Source organism: Neolamprologus brichardi, chromosome 20, assembly GCF_056152115.1.
Source record: "Neolamprologus brichardi isolate AB-2024 chromosome 20, ASM5615211v1, whole genome shotgun sequence".
NCBI lineage: Eukaryota > Metazoa > Chordata > Actinopteri > Cichliformes > Cichlidae > Neolamprologus > Neolamprologus brichardi.
Genome location: NC_142123.1, coordinates 28,171,034 through 28,195,429, shown reverse-complemented (window position 1 = coordinate 28,195,429; position 24,396 = coordinate 28,171,034). Strand labels below are relative to the sequence as shown.

The window sequence follows — 24,396 nt, the reverse complement described above, 5'->3', positions numbered from 1 at the left end:
ACCCAGAGTTCATGTCAGGGGTCAAACCAACCACTGTAGCTCTTAGCCTGGCTCCAGTGGTGACTGATAATGGCACAGCAGGGCACTGCCCAAAGGACCCAGAACACATCAAGACCACATCTCATTCAGTGTATCTTGAAGATCTTGAAACTACTGTGGTGTAAATTCAGTGTGTTTATACAAAACAAGAATAGTAGAGCAGTCATGGTCAGATGAACAAACATGTCAAGGTTTATGCAAACCCAGAGTGTCCCAGAGAATTTATAAAGAGTCCGTTCCTCAGTGCTCAGCATCAAGCTATAGCTTTTCTTGTGTGGGCTGAGCAGAGAGAAAAAGAGAAAAAGGGAAAAAGCCAGTGGAAGAATTGCAGAGACGGAAGCATCTCAAAAAGAAAATCAATGAGCAAGCAAGAGATACACAGTAGGCTGTTAGGATCATTAACTGTATAATATGTTGCTTGCCTACATATACTGTACACACTGGTGCAGTATTTCTGCATGTTGCCAACCTGTATTAGCTCTAGTTGCTAGGAATCTATGGAAATATCGATAGATCTGCATGTTTGTGATCGATATCTCATTAGGCACAATTGGGAAGATGGATGCAGCTTCCCCCTGACTGCTAACTGAGGCTTTGGCTGATGAGTTGGCCATTAGACACACAATCTGACATTCACAATGGACTGAGGCAGCCATTTTCATTGCTAGTCTAATTGGTGTTGCCACTGTGAAATTAGAGGATATTTTATGGTCGTTGGGTGACACAATTTGCAGCCAAGTAATAAACATGCCACATAAACTAGGGAACAATAGTTTAAGAAATAAGTTTGTGGGGTTTTGTGTGTGTGTCTGTGTGTGTGTTTTAGCAAACATGCATGCAACACCAAATACGACTATTTTCTAGGTTGATGTTGATGCTTTAAAACCAACGACAGAAAAGTAAATAATACTAATCCTCTTGTTACACTGTAACGCCCAGCTGGAAAGCCTTTGGTATTGATATTTGCATGGGTGTTACCTACTGTTGCAGGCCATTCACAACCCCCAAAAGCAATAATATTCCCAAGGAAGATTATATGGACTACTACATCATAAAAACAGCTTAAAAAGTCAAATTTGATTCCCGAGCATGACCGCCAACCAAACGTCCGAGGTCACGATTCAAATGAGCAACAACAGGATGCAAAGGAACAAGCCCAGTCCAGAGAGGTCCCATTCCCTGAGCCACAGGACCCAATAGATGGTAAATGGTAAATGGTCTGTATTTATATAGCGCTTTACTAGTCCCTAAGGACCCCAAAGCGCTTTACATATCCAGTCATCCACCCATTCACACACACATTCACACACTGGTGATGGCAGGCTACATTGTAGCCACAGCCACCCTGGGGCGCACTGAGGCGAGGCTGCCGGACACTGGCGCTACTCTGACCACCACCAGTAGGCAACGGGTGAAGTGTCTTGCCCAAGGACACAACGACCGAGACTGTCCAAGCCGGGGCTCGAACCGGCAACCTTCCGATTACAAGGCGAACTCCCAACTCTTGATCCACTGCTAGACAGGTAGACAGGCAGGTACCTGACCCCAACTGTTTTGTGGTTTACTGAAACAGATTTGGGTGGATTAGACACATACAGTCAGACACTATAATGCTGAGTAGTAGTGACATATTATTCTACTCAGAATAAAATGCTGACTCATTCTCTGCTGGAGTCTACTATACTTCTACCCTTTAAGCTGTCACCCTCACAACAAACACTCATTTTGACACAGAACGGAATTCCTTATGCTTATAATACATTACCGCAACCAGTCACTGATTACAACATTAGTAATACTGCAAACATTATTTAATACTATAATGGTAAAACAATTAACCTTGAACCTGCTACCCTTTTGGACGTAACTCAAACTTGTTACTAATCCTGACAAATCTCAACGAAACCATTCAGCCTCTCCCGGAATGTTGGAGTGAGTTGAGAGGATGGAAAGAGAACGGAGTGATATGGGACATTTTGAGATGGAAAAGCCTCTTTTGGGCATGATTAGAGAGCAGCGAGATGCAGGCTAAGGGAGGGAGAGGGAAGGGGGGCGGGAGGGGAGCATCACCATAACGCCATGTTTTTGGATTGTGGTCAGACGAAGGCTGAACTACCCATTCACAGGACAGCGACTGAAGAGCGCTCGAGATGATGAGCTCCCTTTGAGCAGCAATCAAAATGCTGCTCCGTTTTGTCGGCCGATGAGTGTACGAGAGCATCAAACACTCTCTCCCTCTTTCATTCTTCCCTGCTCATTCTTATCCTCACTCTTTTTTTCCCCCCTTTTTGGTCTTCGTGCATTCAGTGAATGCCTAGCAGCTGCTGGTAATTAAAGGACTTTAGAGTCTCACACCACATTGGATCAGAGGAAGAAGAAAGAGAGGAGAAAGACAGGGAAGACAGAAATGCCACTTCTGGTCATCTCAGTGCCTCCCTCTCCCCCTGCAACATTCTCTCCTCCTCATCATTGCTAGCCAAACTAACGTCTCTCCGTGTTCCTAATTAGCCACCTTAGAATGCCGCACTTCAATGAGCATGCACATGCAAACATAAAGAAAATAGTAGTGGGTTGCGGGGCAGGAGTTGGAGAAGAAAAGAGGATGGATATCGTGGATGACAGCTGTAGAAGGAAGGAGGAGGGTGATCAAAGCAAGGGGTGTTTATATGTGGCAAGCCAACCATCTCTGGAGTGTGGAAGGGCTGATTCCAGAGGGGAGAGTGTCTAAATAGCAGACAGCAGTGAGCCACACTGGGCTGAGGAGATCAGTAGAGTTGAATAGTTTAGAGACTAGCTTTGCTATTTGGGTAGTGGGGAAGATGCAAACATGGAAAGAGGGAAAGATAATTTCACAAAATCAACAATGGCTTAGACATGGATGACAGAATTGGAAAAATTGAGGGAAACGGGGGATGATGGGAAGAGAAATCACAGCTGAGGATAGAAAGAAGGCTGGCAAGAAATTTAATTTCTGGGTGTCTGGGATGAGGGGGGTGCTTCACCAGAAGGGTGCAGCTGCTTTTCCTTAGTGGTATTTGACTAATATCTTCTTTAATTGTCAGTTATATTGTGCATTCATGTCACTACGCTAACTACACTAAAGCCACAAACTGGTTTATAGATAACTGTTATCCTTTTTATGCTGTGCAATTATGTATGTTTCATTTAAAATCCTGTACAAATTTCTTGGCTTTCAGTTAATAAGTGGGTGTTTTGGTGAAGTAGTCGAAGTGGACAAGATTACATCATCTCCTAAGCACTCAAGCAACACTCATAATTCATTGCAGCTAACAACACGAGATGACATTTTTCTGCTTTTTCTGAGGTTTCCCTGTCTGATGACGTATATATATATATGAGCCGCTGTGTTGACAGAGGCGTGTAATTGTGGGTGGCGGCTTTGTGCATGAAAGAACAGGCTGAATCAGGCAATGCTATGTCAAGACATATTCAAAAAATATTTGCTTCAGTGTTTGTTGCGTCTTCTCTTTGTGCCACTTTTGCCAAAAGGTGGAAAAATTGTAAACTTTGTAGAAACTTTTTTGTAGCCATCTGTCTTTTTTTTCACCAGGTATTTATGCTGTGTTTCTCATGCAGAAGCTGGATATAAACACCAAAACCGATATTTCACGTTAGAACTGTTGCAGAAATCGTAGCTCTTTCAACACATTTGTGGGCGCAACCATATGGAGGCCTGAAAATGCAACAGAGAGAAAAGCTAACCATTCTCCAAGTAACTTTTTTTCCTCTCTGCGGCAGCACAGCTAAAGCTGACAGGGGTCCTGCGATACTCTTTGCAGGGTCAGGCTAGAGAAAGGGGGATTAAGATCAGAGACAGGTGGCAAAACCATTCGCTGTATTGAGAGGACAGATGGCTGATCTTACGCAAATCAGGGTGCTGACCTTTTCTCCCAACAGTACAGTACAGTGATCCACATGAGTGTTTGTGCATGTACATAAAAATCGACCCCATGTGCACTGACACATGCATGTACCCACTCAAACGTAAGCCCTCACATATTTCCTCGAGAAGCAATTTAAACACCAAACAGCTGTTCCCTCATCACAGCTGGCTTCCAAAAGCCATTCACCTTTAAGGACCAACACCTTTTACATGCAGTGGACTCAGATTCCTATCAACGTGAATTATTCTATCCCCTACCACACCTACACAAAAGCATATGATTAGCAGTCTAGCATGGAGGTTTATGTTGTGGTAAATGATCCCTGTGTGAAGGCACGCAGTCTGCACAGAATACAGAGCTTTCGTCAGCCCCTCCTGCTCTTTGCAAGCACATGCTGAATTACCTTGTCGCTAGGCAATTATTTGTCCTGTCCCAGCTTTGGAGTGATGTAAATTACTTTAAGTGCACTTTGCAGGGGCTGCCATCATGATAATGATGATTGCAGCAGTGCTTTGACACACACACAAATATTCAGCTATACCTTTACAGAGTGGGTCTGTATTTAGGGGGGGGGGCTTCAAATGGGGACACAGTAACTAAGAAAAAACTCCAATAAAATCTGTGTACTTAAGAAACAAAGCAGGAGAGGGAGTCAGAGCTGAAAATCTTTCAGCTTTTTTTACTGTTCAGTATTAATTGTCTGTATTCCACTCTTTTACATTGTTTCATCTAAATATTCACATATCAGTTGCTTTTTCAGATGAATACATGCACACGCATATTTTTTCCCTTCTTCCTGTCATTTTGAAGGTTAATTTTGTTGCAGTAATTATTGAGCTCCAGCAGGTGTCACTCATGCTTTCTATGCACATTCCCAGCGCTTAATACTATGATCTTTAAACTTTCTGATTGATCTCTTTGGTCTGTTGTTGCCTGTCTTTTTAAATTCCATTCAAACATATATGACACGAATGGCATCATTTCCTGTAAATATCAAGTCATGTCAGAATAAAGCTGCAATGGCAATGGCAGCAACAAGAAGCTCTGAGCCATCTCTGAGGCACAATTATCCATTTTCAGTCAGATGCCGTCTCCTCCCCTTAAACTGTATCTCATCAGAGACAAACATTAGGAAGATAACCTGTCTGCCTTTGCGTGGGCAAAGTGAGGGCCATTTTGAGAGACAACTAACAAAATCTGTCTGAACTGAAAAAAACTGAACAAACACAACAAACCGCTCTAAATATGGAGCGTTGCATGGTAAACAGCAGACAACTGCCCTCATGTTCTGGATGCATATAACTGGTAGAAAATGGACATATGGATGCAAACAGACATGACAGTTACTCAGGGATACTCACATATTATGAAGAACACACCAACCACAGTGTGGATCCCCAGAGCTCAGACACTCTCCACATGTCCCGTACTGCTCACATGACTCGATGGGAACTTGGGTAACCTGCAAACACATTAAAACGTCATTGTCTCAGTGCAGCCAGAAAGGCGTTACAAAATGTACAACAAAGATCTCCAAGTGTGCATGCGTTTGTGTGTGAGCATGCTCAGTCCCACACAGACAGACGCCAGTGAAACTATTAATTAATGTGCAATGTTTTGACACAGTTAATCTATGTTATGAAATGTAATAATGTGACACGCACCATTACCCCTCCATCCCTATTAAACAGTGTTATTGTTTGTTGTGGACCTGTTGCAGAGAATGATGTGCCTCAAAATGTTTGGCTACACTACGCCTCTGTATACTGATGTGTGAGATGCCAACTGCCCAAGCAACTGTTGCCTTTATCTTAAAGCCATAAAAAACTACTGAACAGCTGGGATCAGTTGGCAAGACAAATCTGTTTTTCTGCCATCAATGGGTTTTTGTCTGCACCAGGGCATCTGTCCACCAAGGTATGGCCTGTGCAAACACGCCAACACATGGAGGAGTGACAGACGTTTTTCTCAAGAGAGCGTTCAACGTACAACTTGATGACACAAGTGTAAAATGTGTTAGGAAGAGAGTTAGAGTCAAGTGTGTTGAAGAGTATAACAGAACTATATCTAAAATAAACAAAGAAAAGATAAACTTGTGAAATTATCAATGTTATTAAAAAAGTAGAGGCCTGCGGCATGACTGTTAAAACTGGAAAGTAACAATTAAAGCTCTACTGTAAATGTTTTTTTAAAATATGACAAGGGAATAAAATTGGTATTTCAGTACATGTTGAAAGTGTCAGCAACAATAGATATGATTAAGCGCTTCCAGTGGAAACCAAACACACCCCCATGCCACACTAACCCACACGCACCAACCCACACAGTGCTATTTGAGTAGAGTCGCATAAAAAATGTAAAAAAAAAAAATCCTAGTGCTCACTGTATGAACTTGATTTGACTGATATTGTTTTATTCAGGGTTGAGATGTTCCATAACCTATGTAAACACAACACACTAGAGAAGAACAAACTTCACAGCTCGTTTGCCAAAGTGTGCACCACAATCTGGGCCTACGTAACACACACTTCTCTCCAGGTAGGTTTTATATACACGAGAGCATGAGTGTTTATGCATCTGAATCTAGTTGTCTGTCTGATGTGGTGCTGCCGTCTCGAACGACCTTCCTTCTATCCGTCTAGCTTAGAGGGCTTCAGAGTCAAAGGTTTCTGTGCGCTTGTGTGTGTGTGTGTGGGTGTCCGCCTGTAAATGTACATCTACTGTAACATGAAGCCAGAAAACCTCAATACTGCTCAGCAGATGAAAATGGCATAAGAAAAGCGGGGGCTGAATCAGTGAATTTTAGAGTCTGACACAGATTCATTTCCAGTTTTGTATGTCTTTCATTCTCTTGGCATGTGGCGTGTTGGATGATAAGTGCTAGCTCTGACAGTGTTTGCCCTGTTCAGATGCAAACCTCAGGATCACACCAATGCCTAATAAGTGACTCCTCTGTAAAATGTGATGGATCGAATTAAGGGTGCAAATAGCACCTTTTAAGTGTTTTTTGACCCTGTGCATATCACTCACAACTGGGTGATAATAATTGCTGTTAGCAACCATGGACTGGAATTAACTGTCAGTTAGAAATAACAGCTGGGTGTTCATCAAAATCCTGTCTTTTGTGGCACACGGTGTTGAAAATTTACAAAGAGCTGCCAGTAAAATTTGAAACATGCACCTGTTATTGCATGGATTCTGAAAAGTTATAGTCAGCAAACCTGTCAGATGCTGTAAAACCTATGAGCTATACCTGTTCCAGTGTGTATTTTTCTTTCTTTGTTTAGTGCTTGCTACTCGGAAGCTCATCATAGTGTCTGCCTGGTCCTATAGAAAGACAAGCCCAGAGGACAAAGAAAGCCACTGACACGGTGGGAAGTTGACAGTTTGTGTGGCAGTTCCACCATGGACACTCCACTTAGATTAACCCCCTGTCAACTCAACAAACTCTATTATTGTGCGTGTCTGTGTGTGTGTGTCTTTCTTAGCTTCGGGACAAACAGGTGGCATGCTGTAATGAGCTGCAGACGAGGTCACATCAGCAGCAGAAGCTGCAACCGATGACAAACAAGCCCACCAGGAACTAGACTTGGCTGAGGAAGCAGCAACTCAGTCTGTGTGTGTATATATCACAAAGCCTCTGAATCTCTCTTAACCAAAGAAAGTCGTCAGATCCTTCTCAAAACATGCACGAGGCTGCTGAAACTTTATACTATTACTTTCACAGAGGCCCAGACCCATGAAAGGGTTACACTGTAGAGACAGCTGTCAGTGGGGGAAAGTCAGAGAATAGTGAGGGGAGCTTAGGGTGTCCCTTATGGAGCAGTGTTTAAAGACTGACAGACACAGAAGGCTGTCAGCTGATACAGTACAGACTGAAGAACAAAAAGGCCAGAGAATAATAAGAAAAGAAGGGGAGGGAGGTAAAGAGAAAACAAAAAGATGAGAAGTGAAAAAAAAAAAAGAAACGCACACAAAATAAGAGCACATGTGCACTGTAAATGTGTGTTGTAAATAAATATTGCGCGTCTATGTCGCTGCGAGGGTATTGATGTTTTAGACCAGCATGGGCCAGCAGCACAGAGTGTAGGTGAGGGGAATGTGGTGTGGGAGGGTAGTGGGGGATCACAGCAGCTGTTGCCCAGCACACGCTACAGTCACTCAAAACAGCAGGGCTGCACAATGAAGCCCCTTCTCCAACTGTGAGTCTGTGCGTGTGTGTGCGCGCGCACGTATTTGAATGCACACGTGCACAATGCTGCAACGGATGTGCAGATTGTTGTTGTTTTCAAAGAAGACCAAGAGGCCTCCATGTGATCTAATAATGCCTTAAACTTTCTCTTCCTAAAGGTTCCCAGAACACATTCATAGCCACAGCTGACCTATAAGGTAAACTGAACATTGTCAGTAAAGATGCACTGTGCGCTACTCAAATGAATGCTAATAAAATTCCAGCTTAAGATGACCCTAGCAGGGGCTTATTCAACCAAAGCGGCTACAGCAGGGCTGCATACTGGAGCGACCTGGGTGACTGACAGTCACAGTCTAGGGTTAAAACAGCTTCTTCTCTTTCAAAGCCTCACATTGAAAAAAAGACTTCAGCTTTCATTATTATAATAGAAGAGCGCTTTTGTTTACTGGAAAGTATAGCTACAGATTTGGCTAGCATTATTAATGGCCACCCTTAACATCAGGATATCCTTTTATGTAAAAATACTAAATTTTTATTAACCCATCAAATTATACAACTGCAGAGGACTGAGAATGGCATTATTTTTTAACGTCACCAAACATCTTTTTTGTGAACTGTACTGGGCAACTCTTGCTGCCATTAGAGGCCACTAACTTTGTGAACTTTTGTTATGTATGATTATAAAATATAAAATTCAACTATTTTTGCTGCAGTGGCACTCAAGACAAAAAACTCCCAAAAAACAGACAGTTGATAGTCTGGTGGCACTGAAACAGAAGTAGTGATATTCAGTAAAAGAGGCATTGCTTTTAAGATTACTAAAAAACACCCCCAATGTGTTTTCCCAGGCTGTTTGGAGTATAACAGGGGACAGAAACATTTGGATGTGGCACCCAAGTGGGGCTTACAGTGTTTGCTGATTAGAGAGCAGCAGGAACAGTCTCATCTGTTCCACACAATCCGTGACTAAGAATGAATGGTGACTCCATTTCTGCTCTGCTGTCCTGGGAACAAGTCATGCACTGCACTTCCGTGATGGATAGGGAGGCAGTACAGGAGCAGAGTTTGAAGAGAAGATGGAAAAGAAGAGTTTTTTGGGAGGGGGGGGTTTAAGATAAAGGAAGACAAAGTAAAGTAGAAACAGCCCATTGCCCTGTGCTCTGATGGGACCAAGTGTCTGTACTGCCAGATGTGCCTCACAAGGCTGAGCAAAAAAGAGAAAGCAACACAAAGAGAAAAATCCCACCATCACCAGTAATGGAGAGGAAGCTATTTTGCAATTGTTACCAAGGTAACAGCCCTGGCTCTGACCTCAGGACCCCCCCCTTCGTCCACCACCACCAATAATCCCTCCAACCTTCGAAACCTTGAGCAGTGCACGGTAAACAGCTGGCACCTCTGGGACTTCCTGCCACCTACACCTCCTTTTAAACATGTAGACACACACACTGGCGGCTCCTCTACACCCTATCCATTTTTAATGAGAGTTAGCCAGGCTGCCACGTCACTGGAATGAGGCACATCGATCATGAACACAATACCCATTCCAGCAGAGAGAAAGAGGGTACGCATGGGAGGGGTGTATCTGAGAGTGTGTGTCTGCTTGTGTGTGTGTGTTTATGTGTGTAATTGTATGTGTGTGAGTGAGACAGAGAAACAGTTTGAGCCAGCTTAATGACTAAAGCTCAAAAGCAGAGCAAATACTTGTAGCTGAAATAGATGAAAACATATGAAAAATACAGGCTTATGAGTCTTTTACTCTCACAGTGACCCCGCAGCCAGTTTGTCTTGTATTCAGGCTACCTACAAGGACATCTCAGCCGTTTTTGCCTGACAGGCCACCCTTTAATCTGCTTTAGTAATCCTGCCGAGGCTCTTCCTTAGGACAGCAGCTATATCTCCTTGCCTCTGTTTCACCCCGTCCTCCTCCCACTGGTCTTCTTGTCCTCAACTCAGGAAAATCTGCCCACTGTACTCTCTAGGCAGAGCCATCTCCTCTAGCTCACTGACATCCACCCACGAGGATTCACATTCTCTCAAGTTTGCATATGAAAAAAAAAAAAAGGTTCACCCATCCCCTCTGACTTCAACTTGTTTTATAGAAGTTTTTAAGACTGAATATGAAAATAATTTACTTCTTCTGCAGTCTTACACCGAGGTCGGTCAATGGTTCGTGTTAATCATCAACATCCATCCTATACATGGCTGGACCTGATAACGGAGGTGAGGGGTTATGCATTATGGCTGTTCCAAGGATAATCGGGCATCAAGACCCTCACCAATTACACCCAGCGTGATTAAGGACAAAATGAGGGCATGCTCTTGGATGCTGGGGGTGGACAAGATGTGATCCTTTGGTGGCCTTGAGCTGAGTTGTGCAACGATACCACAACAGCTGGAAGCTTTGATGACAGCTTAAAGCCAACATTCCAAGAGCAGATGTGTTAAAGCAATTAGTTACAGCTACAGCTACATATGAATATAATAACGATGCACAATAATACTCCTCATCTTGTGCATTAAAAAACAAATGAAACAAAAAAAACCCACTAAGAAGATACACTGTAGCTACACATGTGCTGTTCAGTGCTGAAAGGAACTGCTTTTAGAATGCTTGTTGGTTTTATTGTTACAAATGCTAGAGTGCTTTGTGACAATTCATTTGAGAGACACACATTTTGTGTAGGAATCCAGAATATTGATTTTTTTCCCACTGTATAACATCTATTAAAAAGCCATCTACAAGATTAATGCAGAGAAGGTTCTGGATACAGCTATAAAAACAGGAAAGATTCTGTGGAAGATGTGGTACTATTTTGTATTAGTGTTTTTATGAAGGTCAGACCCTTTTATACTGGGTGGCTTTCAAACTAACTGGTTTTGAAGTAAACGCAATAACATTCAGAGTAGGTATTAGTTATTGATTTTAAAACGCTAACCACAGTAGAAAAGACTCCAACAAAATGAAATGATGCAGCTTGCCTCATCTACAAGCAGCCATCTTCCATACTCCAGAAATGATTGGGTGTGAAATTGGTAGCTTTTAACCTTTTTTTGTCACAGCCAGCACTCTCAGTGAATCCACTTCCTTATTTATGTGTGTTTATATACCTACTCAGAGAGAAAATGCTTGCACATACACATGCACTTACTTAACTATTGGATTTTGCCCATGCTCAGAGATTTGAGTGAACTAAAAACTCAAGACATTGCAGCACTACAAAGCTGGATTTAATAATAATAAAAAGATGGATAAAAAAGAGGGACTGGAATCCATACACAACAACAAAGATGGCCATGCTAACTTATTCTGAACTAAAACTAAGCCAAGGTGGATATCAAGACAATAATGTTAGCTTTTTATATCAAACAGCATCCATATCTACCCCACATTAGGTCTTTAGCCCTCTCATGCCCCTCGGTCCTGGGGAGGCGTGGCTCTTGGCAGCTCATAAGAAGTAACAGACTGGCAGGAGACAAACTGCCAGGCAGGAAAAAAGGGAAGGAGCAGGTCAAGCGTGTGCCTACTGACCGCAGTTTGAACTCTGATGCTGAATGTCTATTATGTGTCAATGCTAACCCAGGAACAATAAGTACATAAGTAAAGTGGTAATAGTACAGTTTAATGCTTTCCACCTAGCATCTCTTTACTTAGAATAACTGTTTGGGTGTTTGTTGTTTAGGAATACATCCGGATAATTCTCTTACCCAATTTAAATGCCATTAAATGATTAAATCCCTTTGGGAGGAGACTTATGGGGCGATCGTGGCTCAAGAGATGGGAGTTCACCTTGTAATCGGAAGGTTGCCGGTTCGAGCCCCGGCTTGGACAGTCGTCGTGTCCTTGGGCAAGACACTTCACCCGTGTGAAGTGTGTGAGTGACTGGTTGTGTAAAGCGCTTTGGGGTCCTTAGGGACTAGAAAAAGCGCTATACAAATACAGGCCATTTACCATTTAATGACAATAAGCATATACAAAAAAACATAATCCACCCCCTAAAAAACATGGACTTAGTATTAATTCAGCATCTACAGTATTAAAAAATTAAAAAATCTCCCAAGACATGTCATTAGGCCTCCCGGCAGTACATAAACCTTTGCTTAGATGCAGTGTTATTGTGTAAAAAGATGCATGGAAATACCTTTTTTGATGGACATGCATGTAAACACACACCAAACAGACCACATACATAATACAGCTGTGCACGCATTGCATTGAATTTCTGCATGCATCCCCTGGACTGACCGACAACTGTGTGTCTCAAAAGCAAAATGGGGCATTGGGCAATCGGACAGTGGAGGAGGGAGATGGGACTGCCTCCTTATCTTTGTTTATGTGTGTTTGTGAGTGTGTGTTTAGGTATTACAGGCTGGAGGACTAGAGGGAGGAGTCACAGGGGCCTGTGAGGCAGCGGAGGGAGAGCAAGTGTAGAAATAATGGAGTGAGGGAATCGACCAGTGAGGAGGACGAAAAATACAACCAGTCAATACAGCTGGGAGTGTATCAATTATGTATGGCTTCAATTCTCTTTTGGGGTAAAAAGAGGTGGGGAATTGGCTCGTTCCAAAAGCCTGTGTATTTTTCTACTGTTTATTTGTACCTCAACTGTGGCTTTGCATATATTGTAGATCACTGAAGCTCTCAATGTTAACAGCTTTCATGCCCTCAGCACTGTTAACTTGCACTGAAAAACTAAAGCATTGACAGAAATCTGATTTTGTGACTGTTAATAATCTTAGCAAAACACTAGCAAGGGAAAAATATGTTTATTTACTTGTGCATGACTTAACAACGTCACTTGATCACTCGAATCTTAAGCATTGCAAATGATACCAACATGGCTGTTACTTCTTTCCACGTATCATTTGCACCTTATTACACAAGATAAAGATGTTAGGACTGATATTGGTGATATTATGTTAAAGTCCCTTGCTCTTTTCCTGACCCCTTACTGTCTTTTTTCACTTATCTCCTCATCTCCTCCCTTACGTTTTTCCCTGTCTTGAACACACTCTTCCACGCTCCAGTGTTCCCTCTCCTTTGCAGCTCCCAGTCGAGGTGGCCTCTTTGCTCAGTAATTCAGTCAGGAGGCTAAAAGGAGGAAATTACATCCATGCTGCCTGACCACTTTGAACTCTCAGCCCCCCTCTACTATGCTTGCTCACTGGCAACTGGTTTAAAGGCCCACACTGACATTTAAGAAATGGGCACAGGGAGCAGTGAAAGCGCCAAAGAATATTTTTGAGTGTGCATGTGTGAGCGTGTGTACTCATGCAAAGACAGATGTGACACTCTGACTTAGAGTGATGACACATCCTGTTCTTGCATACTGAAATTAGATTTAACCATAATTTATCATTTCAAAGACTTGCATAAATGTGTCTTTTTGGTACTTCATTGCAGCTTAAAATGATATATTTGTCTCTTGTTATTCTGTATATCCGTATCATATCATGAGGAATTAAGCTTTTCTGCATTATATTGTAAATGAAGCCTGTTAATTAGGGGGTTTGCACTTAGAGAGCACATTTTTGACACACTGTATTCATAAATGGCAACACTAAGCCACTAACCACTAAGAAACAGTGAGTCTTCACTGATACTAACGGTATAGGTTATCTGGAACAGCAGTCAAGTGAAGTAATAATATGATATGAAATTACCAGTGTATTAGAAAAGCTTTAGTTAATTCAGGTCAAAAGGTTGAAGATGTGAAAGATTCAGATCAAGTGTCCTTAACCTGCAGCTGAAAGGAAAGTAATGCATATATAATAAACGTCTTTCTATGAGTGATACTTGCATCAACATTAACAAATGTTTTTTTGTGAATCCTACATTTAATCCTACTCTTGCATCTTTCCAGGTCACAGCCTTAATGATTAAAAGTCACAATGTCTTTTTGCAAAGCTTCAGCCATCATTATTGAATGCAATTTCTTGCCTTTCAATCTACCTGCTTTGTGTTATTTTTACCCACCTGTCTGGACTGCTCGTCTATGTCACATTTATTCTATATCGGTCGCTTCACTGTACCTCTTTGTCTTTCGATCCATCCCTGGCCTGTCTGTCCAAGTCCAACTTGTGTGAGTGCCTCTCAGCAGGGTGCCAGATTGTCAATGCAGCCAGTAATGAGGTGTATGCTTCAGTCAGCATGTGAGGAGTTAATAAGGAAGCAGCAGAGGCCATCACACATCAACAACCATGAGTGTGTCTGTGTATGTGTGTGTGCACGTGTGCGCATATGGGGAGGGTGTGAAGGCAAGAGAGCCTCCTTGGCACACTTACGGCTGTCTGTCGACCGACGGGGGTATTGATTTGGAGGGGAAAAAGCAGACAGAAATGAATTCTGATCCACAGAGGTACTCCACAGTGCATGTCTGAGTGTGTTAGATTTTGTGTGTGTGTGTGTGCCTCTGTGTGCAACAGTGTGTGTGTGTATGCGTGCATGCACGTGAGCATGTTTGTTCTCTTTGTCTCAGCATTTCTCCCAGTGTACATGATGTACATACAAATGAAGGGTTTGGTTACACCCCACTGCTCTCTGGGCTGTTGCTTGTGCACAAGGGTAAGCTTCTGTGCATGTGGGTCTGTGTGCGTTTGTACCCAAATTAATGTTAGGGTGGGAGGCATTGATAACTAGACTCAGGTGGTAAAGAATAGCAACCCCAGCCTATGTTTGTGTATGCGCGTGTGTGTGTGTGTGTATAGCTTTGTCGTATAGGTATCTTTATCTAGATGCATGCATGCACATATGGATTGTGTATTTATTTGCATTTGTAAAACGCACACTGAAACACTCCTCAGCTGGAGTTCATATGTTGAAGTATTATTGAGGCTAAAAGACTTTCTTAGGACCTGTAATAGTGCTTGTGATTGAATTCAATTTGAGTCTATAAGGAAAATACAGACACAAAGGTTTCGGGCGAAAGATGCGTCTGCAGCTGAGTGAAAATCATCAGCTTTGCCTATAAAGAAACTCTGTGGCGCGAAGGAGAAAGAAAGCAGTGAGTGATCTTCGTTGGTGCGTCTGAAAGTGCCTGGGTGTTTTTGTTTGGCAGAAGAGGAAAGAAAGAAAAAAAAATCAACATAATGAGACCAAACTGCTTTTGTGTCTCACTCTCTTCGTCTTTCTTCTCTCTCTACCCTCTGTCTCCTTCTCCCTCCCATCCCTCGATTCTTAGACAGCTGCTTCTGTGCAACCAAATTAACTGCTCCCCAGCTGCTTTTGGAAAGTGCGAAATAAATAAACGTTTTGCCTCCGAGGTATAGTGTTTTTGGTTACACATATAGAGCTTAAACAGCTCTGGGTGCCGCCTAAACTCAGTGTGTAGGTAACAAAATTTGCGATTCGATTTAGTTACCAATTTTAGTTGTCGTACTTTTTTTTTCCCCTACGACTGCCACTATATGACCTTATCTTTTACCACTACGTGATCTTTCTGGCTACAAATATCCGATTTACAAGTCACCAAAAAGAGTAATATTTCAACAGGCTGTCAGCAGGCATACTGTTTAAATCACTAGTCTTATCTTGCCTGTTCTCTTTCTAATATTTCTCCTCAAATATTGCCTTACAGATAGGGAACCCTTCCCTGCACATTCATCTACCTTCTTTAACAAAATGTATGTCTGCACATGTCTGAGCAGTCAGAGATAAATAGTCATCTGTTTTGTGTATATTAGGTATATTGCGTGTTACAGAAAGTTATTTCTTTAATATTTGCTACACAAGTTCTTATGTGAGGGGTATAATTTACTATTCCCATTTCCAGGCCCACCCATCTAAATCTAAAGTTCTTCAAGGTGGATTTAAAGATGAATACGAGTAAATAAAAATAGTACACATTAGTAAGTTGTATGGTATATTTACTGATTTGCATGCATATAGTGCTGTTCTTCTGTCCAATAAAAGTCTGAAATAGGGTACCAGGCTTCTTTTAACATCACAAAACACCCTAACTGTCACACATAAATACACATATCCCAACGTAAACCCACACTGTACAATACTACATCCATCACTGGTGCTCAAGCTGACAGTTTTGTCAAAGTGAGCCGCAGGGGTTAGGAGAATGGCAGTGTGGGATTGAGTTCTCCCATCGGACGCTGTTCTGACAGGAGAGGGAAAAAAAGGAGAAGAGAAAAGGAGGAATGAAGGAGGAAAAAATTTGAGAATGTGTTACACAACCTTAGCAAACAGAAGGAAAGAAAGAGAAGAAAGGGTTGAGCTGCCATGGCTAACCCATCAAAAAAAAGACACTCTCCTGCTGTAGCCTGTTTACTAAGACTGGCCTTGTGAAGGACAGACAAAGAGCATATTGCAGGCCTGGCAGCATGGCCACATCACTCAGTAAAAGACACACACACACACACACACACACACACACACGCACGCACACACACACACACAAAGGACCTCCTGAGCTACTACGCCAAACTGTGGCAAATTAACTTAACCCAAACAGCAACACATGTACTCATTGACAAATGAATGTAAATGCATTCACATGTGTGCACATACACACTTCTTCACCCCTTACAAAGCAGCTGGCGGTGTTGAAAAAAAAAAAAAAAAAAGAGTATCTCCCTTCCTCAAGTAATAAAGCTCAGTCTACAGAGTCAGCCGGAGACTTCTATATAAGCACCTTTAAAACAGTGCAGGGGACAGCCTGCTGTTATCCAGTCATGTGTGGGCTCACTTTCAAAAACCATGTACAATAGACTACACTTTGAGAATACTAAGAAAAAAGGCAACCAAGAGATGTTAAAAAAAAAAACCAAACAAAAAATGCAAAAAAGCGGGAGTACGCAAGACTTCCAGACATTGCCTTCCCCAATTATAGACCAAACAATGCAACCACATTCACTTTACTCTTTGCCTGGTTCCTGACAAACCCTGTTGTGATTCCTTCAACTGGCACTCCTGTTTCTCCCTGACACTCTCTAGGCTCTAATTAGGCTTGTAAATAATTATTGCAATTAAAGCCTACAATTAGGAGGACTGAAGCACTGCCATTAGTTTCACAATAAATGTCATGAGCATTCTGCATAGGCGCAGGGAGGAAACAGACAAATGCTGTGCCATTATAGAGGCAGTCAGACAGTGAGAGTGAAAGAGACAGAAAGGGTGGGGGGGTTGTATGAAGACAGTTGACATACTCACAGCTCTTAATTACAGAGCTGATTATTCTGGCACGATTGGTGCTGGACTGTTACTTTGGCTCACATCCTCCAAAGTGACAAAGTGTGCAGGCACATATGCACTCACGAGTTAAAAAAACAAAAATCCCCAGACACAAATTCAAAAAAGTGGATCCTCTGAACAGAAGCAACAAAGAAACAGAAGCAACTTTAGGACTGAAATAGGAGGTTAATCCGAGATAAACAGTATTTGTATAAATGATGAGGGGCTTTCAACAAGCTCAAGAATAAGTGTGCTACTCAAGGCTACCTTTAGTGAGGACTTTCTGCTTTCGACTGGCTTCATCTTTTGAATGTTTATTTCTAAATATTTGTAATTCGCCTCCTTTGTAAAACACTAATTTACTCTCCTACTCAAATATGTGTTTGTCTTTTGGAAAATTTTGCAAGATTTCCTCACAATCAGCACCAAAGTGTAAGTACAGATTCTACACATAGAGAACAGGTTCAACTGTTTTTTTTTTAAAAAACGTTTTGGTCTGGGCTACTTTATGGAAGCAGCAGTCGACTGAAGAGAAGCAGAAGCAGAGATGTCAGAGTCTCTAAGGATGAGGTACCCTTATTACCTCATATTATGTCACAGGGCCAGTGAATGTCGCCAGCAGAGGAGTTGGGGTGGGAGACAGCCACGAGGTTTAAACTGGCACTGAGAGATGTGCATACAAGCATGATCACAAAGCAATACACAGCCCTGACATAGGTATGCACATGTGTCTAGAAATGTACTCATTTGCAGAGCATTTCACCTTAAACAGAGATCAAGCTACACGGTACTGTATATTTCTTTATACTGACCTCCACTGACACAGCAGGAGCTGAGATGTGAGGGTGGGAGAGGGGAAAATGAGAGGGGGTGCAGGCTGGGGTGCACTGGTGTGCACGGGCTTCTATTAATTAACAGCTTGATGGGGGCTGACAGGACGTGTGCTGCTATCAAATAATGAGGTTAGGATTGGCCAATGGTTCCAGGGCACAAAACCTGATTAACACTAATCCTAGCTTAAGTCAATTAACAATGCCTGCTCAGGGACTAATGCAAATGAGGTGCCTTTGTTAGGTGGGCTAGTGCAAACGGAGAAAACATGGCTTGACATTCAGATGTGTAAAACATCTCTAGATCATAGTAAGAAGGGTGACAAACATAAAAAAAATCCTAATGAGAAAGAAATAGCTGACTTGTATGTAGCGGTGTCTCTAGAGCAGGGCGATATGACCAAAAATATTTATCACGATATACATTTGAAAATTTGCGATAACGATATAACTGACGATATAACTGACACTAGACAAAATACTTTACAACTCCACAACTTTATTAGTGCAAAAAAATAAAAACAAAAAAACATCAATGTATTTTCACTCAAACAAGCAGCTGTTTTTTATGTCCATTAAAGTTATATAATGTGAACGGTATGATATTGCCCAGCCTTAGGCGTCTCTTCAGTCTGATGCAGTCAGTCAACCCTTAGACCGCCAAAACACTTTCTTTTTACTTGCAGTGTCATGAAGATAACAAATCATCACACGTACTTATCTATTTCAATAGTAGCTTAAATTAAAATTTCCACTTGACTCAGCACTGTCTGGTCAACCATCATGCCTGGTCTGTTCTATGTGCTGCAGGCACTGCTGAAACTATGTCTAAATTGGTCCCAAGTATCTTTTTCTGCATTAGGTTCTGTAATATTAAAGTTCACATCAGTCAACATATAGCCAGATCCCAATATAGAGACCAATACAGCTATGTGCCAGTCAGGCTCCAATTAAACGACTTAATTGGTTTTTACAGTCTCGATCACAGGATAGCAGGTGAAAATCAGCCTGGTTTACAGTGACACTCAGTAATTATGATTAATGTGCAAACGAATTCACATGATAAATAATAAACGTGCAAGAAAGGTAGCGAAAGTGCTAATTTAAGGCAGCTATAACTAAATCTAATAACTTGTGGTCAGATTATTTTAAAAGGAAACGAAATCAACACATGCATGCAACAGACACATATATGGATACACAACAAAGCTTCTGATCGAGGGAGTTTGACAAGTGGAGAGACAGTGTTGAAACTAGTTTCTTCAGAATGAAAAGCTAAATGGCATCATCAATAACATTGGATGTCTGTATTGACAGGGGAATTTATCCTAATTTGTCCAGGTGTCAATATCAAGTGAAGCTGTCAGGGAAGCAGCTAAGAATCTAAGCTCAAGCTTCTAAGCTCCAGCTCCAGGCCCCTGTTCAAACCGTGGAGCACCTGGGTAAGTAAGCAGTCATGCGATTAATTTGCTGGCCCTCACTCCAATGGCTGCCAATCTGACCCCGCTGTTGTGCTTACATCCCAGATAAAACATGGTGGCCAATCCATCAAGGCCAGTGTCTGTTGTCTGATTGACAGCACGACGTCCCAGAGATGTCTGGTGGAAAACAGACACCTGTAAGCTAAATCCTCCCTCATCATCCTTAAGGGTGTGATCAAATGTAGATATGGCCCATGAGATGACAGTTTACAAACCATTTGTTCAAGCCCATCTTCTTCATTGTTGTCAAACATATAAAGGACCTGTTGTTTTTTGTCAGTTGTTTATAGAAACCAGTCCTCATTTAATCTCAGTTGAAGTCAAGTTAGGTACAATAGATCCTAAAAAAACAACTTATATTCATGCAGCTCAATAGCCAGTTACATACAACTTGGGAATTAGGCAACATTCAGGAACATTTGAGGGAAATCTATTCTTACAGTCTGTGGGATTTGGAAATGAGTTGCACATTCAGGGGTAGCAGAGGAAGATATTCAGCATTCTGCTTTCTGAAAGTGAACTGTGTTCAAATGGGACTGAGGAAAGACTCGGGGAGTGAGATGGCTGCAGAACTTTATAGCAATGATAACTAAATTCAGCACAACAGATTTATATTCCCAAAAGCAACTTCATCATTTGCTTTTTCTGTGCTGTAACGGTATACGGTTAAGTTATTGGGACTCTTTATCTGAGAGTCATAGATAGACAGATTGGTGAGGAAAAAAAGACAGATTTAAGGGTCAAGAGTCAAACGCCTGAATCATCTTCGTGCAGCTGTGTGCTAGCTAGACTGCCCTGGGGCAAACACGGGGTCAAGGGACCATGTGCAAGGCAGCACTTGCTGAGGTAGATGCCAGAATCCCTTTTTGTTACCCCCTCCTGACAAAATGAGAAGAGAGAAAGATGGTGTGGAAAGAAGTTCAGTAAAGTGCTAATCTCATGTAGCTTTTGGTCTGTATTAATTTTTTGGTTTGAACTTTTGCTTCCTGACGAGAACATTTGGGGAAACATACAAACACACACCCACTCACTCTCACCAAGTCATGAAAAACAAAAAAATCCAACAGGAAAGTCCAGATATGTACCTAAATGATAATGCTGGTTTATTTCAAGATTTATTATCGCATGCGCTCTTTGTACTCACCACCTGTGTTGTAGAGACTTAGGGAAACAAAGAGCGTGTAGAGCTGGGCTAGAAGCATTCGCTGCCGTGTTTCATAAAATATATATTTTTTTTTCATGAATACTTTTTAATATACGTGTTTGAGTCTGCAAAAAGCGAGACACAACAAATCTAGGAAAAAAAAGGCTTTCTGGCAAAATCGCTGCTAGTCGCTTTCTCTAAATTTGCAGAAGCCAGATCTATAGTAGAGCAAACGCGGATTGCTTGTTATTAGCTACAATGTGTTCCATGTCACACGTGTGTGCTACATGCGCCGAAGTCTTCTTTAATAATGAGCCAGTAGCATGTCAGCTAATCTCAGCTTGGATGAGAAGTGAATGAATCCTATTTACTCCTGTCGTTATAACCACTGAACCCATTTCCACCTAATCTAACCACACCAGCCAAACAAAGGTTCAAGGGAGGTAGGGGAAAGAGAAAAATCTAGGGGGGAGGAAATGGGGGAGGTTGGTGTTAGAACAGGTTGCGAGCAGACCTCCTACAAAAAAAAAAGGTTTAAAAAAAGAAAGAATTCATGCATGGATTTCAAATTTCACAGCTGAGTACCTGGAGGAAATTGCCAGGCCTGGAAAAGAGGTCTTCTTTTCTTTTTGATAATCTGTGAGCTGTAATGTTGCTGTTCCATATATGAAGCTGGCTAAGGGAGGAAGGATGGAATACAAGGATTGGAGGCTGAGGGGGTTTAATGTTTGCTAAAGAGCCAAGAGTGTATTGGAGAGTGACAGCAGCACATGGCTGAACGCCTCTATAGGGGGAGGACTGTGTGTCTGTCCATGAAAGATGAGTCTGTTTTACAAGCCAGCTCAGTATCCCTCAGTTGGTCATGCTAGCAGGAATTTCACACTTATCCTTATAAAGAGCTAGCAATTAGAGGGACACTATTTCACTGGAAACACTAAGTCTTTTAAGGTCTATTATGCACCATTGTACACCATAGCCATAAAACATTACAAAAACCATTGAGCTCCATTACAAAGTCAACACCTGCCTCCTTTCTTGGGATTAATTACAGCAAGATAAAAAAGTAACCACTTCAGTTTTTTGTGTGAGGATTTCTCTGAGTTTCCTTTTTTTTAAAAAAAAAAAACGTATTTTCAAAAACCTTTTTTCAGATGGAACCAAAGCCACGCCACAGGTATCACTTCAAAACCCTTTCAGATGATAAATCTTGATTATTCCCCATGAATAATACATTATAGCCTGGCTGCTGACCAAAGCAACTGAAATAATACAGTCACTGATTCTCAACCATGTGTGATGAGTGCTTGCCCCGAGTGCCAACAGACAGAGCAGCACAAAACACCACAAAAGACATGAAAGGGAGTCATACAAATGTTGATAATCTAGGCCCTATAAGACCCCATCAGCACTGGAGTAGCTGTCACCATTTATCCCAGTGTGCTGCATTCTGTTGATAAACTAACAACAAAAAGAAACAAAGGCTGCTTCGGGTCTTCTGTGGGCCACAGTGGCATGTGTGCTTGAATGTACTCCCATATGTCTAAACTCCTCAAAAGCAGCACACTACACAAAAACTACACACGTACATACTCAAACACAAACCTGCCCGCTGTGGTTAAAAAAGAAAAAGAAAGGGGTGTGTTTGCATTCTCAAGAAAACAAAGCCTGATAAAAGAAACTCTGGAAGTATAGAGGAAAAAAGGAGACGTTAGTAATGACAGAAAGACAGAGAAAAGCTCTTTCCACACATATACTGAAGCCTTGAACCTTTCTAGACATCACCCACAGGAGGTGCACGTTAGAATGCAAATGAATCAGTTGAATCAGGCATAAAAGGGTCTTTACCCTGTCGGCTCCCCAGTACAAAGTCCATATGATATCTGGCTGAACCATGTGAGAACTCCAGAGACTATTTAACTCTCTGGAGATTCTCTCATGTGCCCTGCCACCTGCATGCTTTGCCCAGGTGCCACCCCTCGTGAAAACCAGGCAGAATGTCTGCAGTAATGAAAATGCATCTTACATGAAGCGCTACATGCGATGCTGAATGGCAGCCAATTCTCTTGATAACATCCACAGTTTGTCTATCATCAAAAATCCATAAGTAGTTTTCTTTTTTTTACTTAAAAGCCAACAAAGTGACCACCTTACACATGTTTAAGTCTCTATACACTGGCTTCCAATATGTTTAATAATTCATTTTAAGATTTTAATAAGCCACCACATACTGTACTGCATGCTAGCCGTAGAATCCTAGGCAGAGGATTTTTTATCTGTTGTAAAGGTGAAAACAAGAGGGGGGCAGTGTTTCATGGTCTGAGCTCCATTGCAGCTCTTCTGGAATGAAGATATTAGGTCAGCTAAGCCATTGTGCTGCCTCATTCAATAATAATAAAAATATGAATAATAATAACAATAACAACAACTATGAGGATTAGCCAGATGGCAGATACAAAAAAACTGAATTTCAAAAACCAGTGGCTTAGCTCTACTGCAGCTGCCAGTCATACTGTACATGAATACTTTATCAATCTAATTACAGAATCTGGAGAGGCTGTTATAATACTGGAGTATTTTTTGATGCATGTAAAGTGGCTGCAAGTATTAATATTAAAGAATAACCTTTGAAGATAATACGTGGCGCATAACCACGTGTGCTTTGTAAATGTAGAGGAAGACGTGGTACTCACTTCGAAGCCTAACGCCTTTGATACAATATATGCAGAGGTGCTGCAGGAATGTAAGACGTATGACGCATCGAGACGGAAAAGACTGTCTAGGCAGCGGCTCACTCGAATCTCCCAAAACAGCAATGACAGCAGAAACCCCAAATTTTTGGATTATTGGTATAAATATAGAAACAGTTGCGCAGACGATTCGCATAACATGACTCAAACATGTGATCTGGCAGAAATCCATACAACGGATCTGCCCAATCACGGGATACACAAGGACATTTGTAATGCAGTCAGTCCTAATAAAATTAAGCGATTTTATTTGATTAAACCAGCATGTCTTGTGATTATTCAAAAGAGGCACCATAGTGCATATACACAGATAAATCTTGAGATGAAAACCTGCTGTTATGTATTTCAGGACTGTCAGTAATGATACAATACCCCTACAGGAGGGCAAACACACACACACACACACACATATATATAGTGCTCAGGGAGTAGAGAAAGCCAGTGAGCCAGGTCTTTTCATCAGTTCCACTGCACTGCCTCGCATTGGGCCAATCTCACCACATCATTAATATGGTGAATGCTATTGTCATTGCATCTACAAAACAAAAGCACAGTTCAACATGGCAGGACGATGGATCAAATATGAAAAAGGGAGCTATTAAATATGTTTGGAGGTGAGTCAGTGATGGTGTCTTGTGTGAGAATGTGAGAAAGAAACAAATGAAACAAGAGAAAAGAAAAAGTTTGCTAAAATATTACACGGGCGATCGTGGATCAAGAGTTGGGAGTTCGCCTTGTAATCGGAAGGTTGCCGGTTCGAGCCCCGGCTTGGTCAGTCTCGGTCGTTGTGTCCTTGGGCAAGACACTTGTTGCCTACTGGTGGTGGTCAGAGGGCCCGGTGGCACCAGTATCAGTGCGCCCCAGGGTGGCTGTG

The 24,396-nt window shown here is 41.8% G+C and overlaps 1 protein-coding gene across 2 annotated transcripts in view; it reads right to left on the bottom strand.

Moving 5' to 3' along the window:
* Positions 1–24,396, bottom strand: part of plxna2 (plexin A2) — a 164,624-nt gene that overhangs the window by 64,357 nt on the left and 75,871 nt on the right. For both annotated transcript variants that reach the window (XM_087834367.1, XM_087834366.1), the window contains exon 5: positions 5,306–5,406. In XM_087834367.1, coding sequence (XP_087690493.1) covers positions 5,306–5,406 — 101 coding nt within the window. The remainder of the gene's footprint in view (positions 1–5,305; positions 5,407–24,396) is intronic.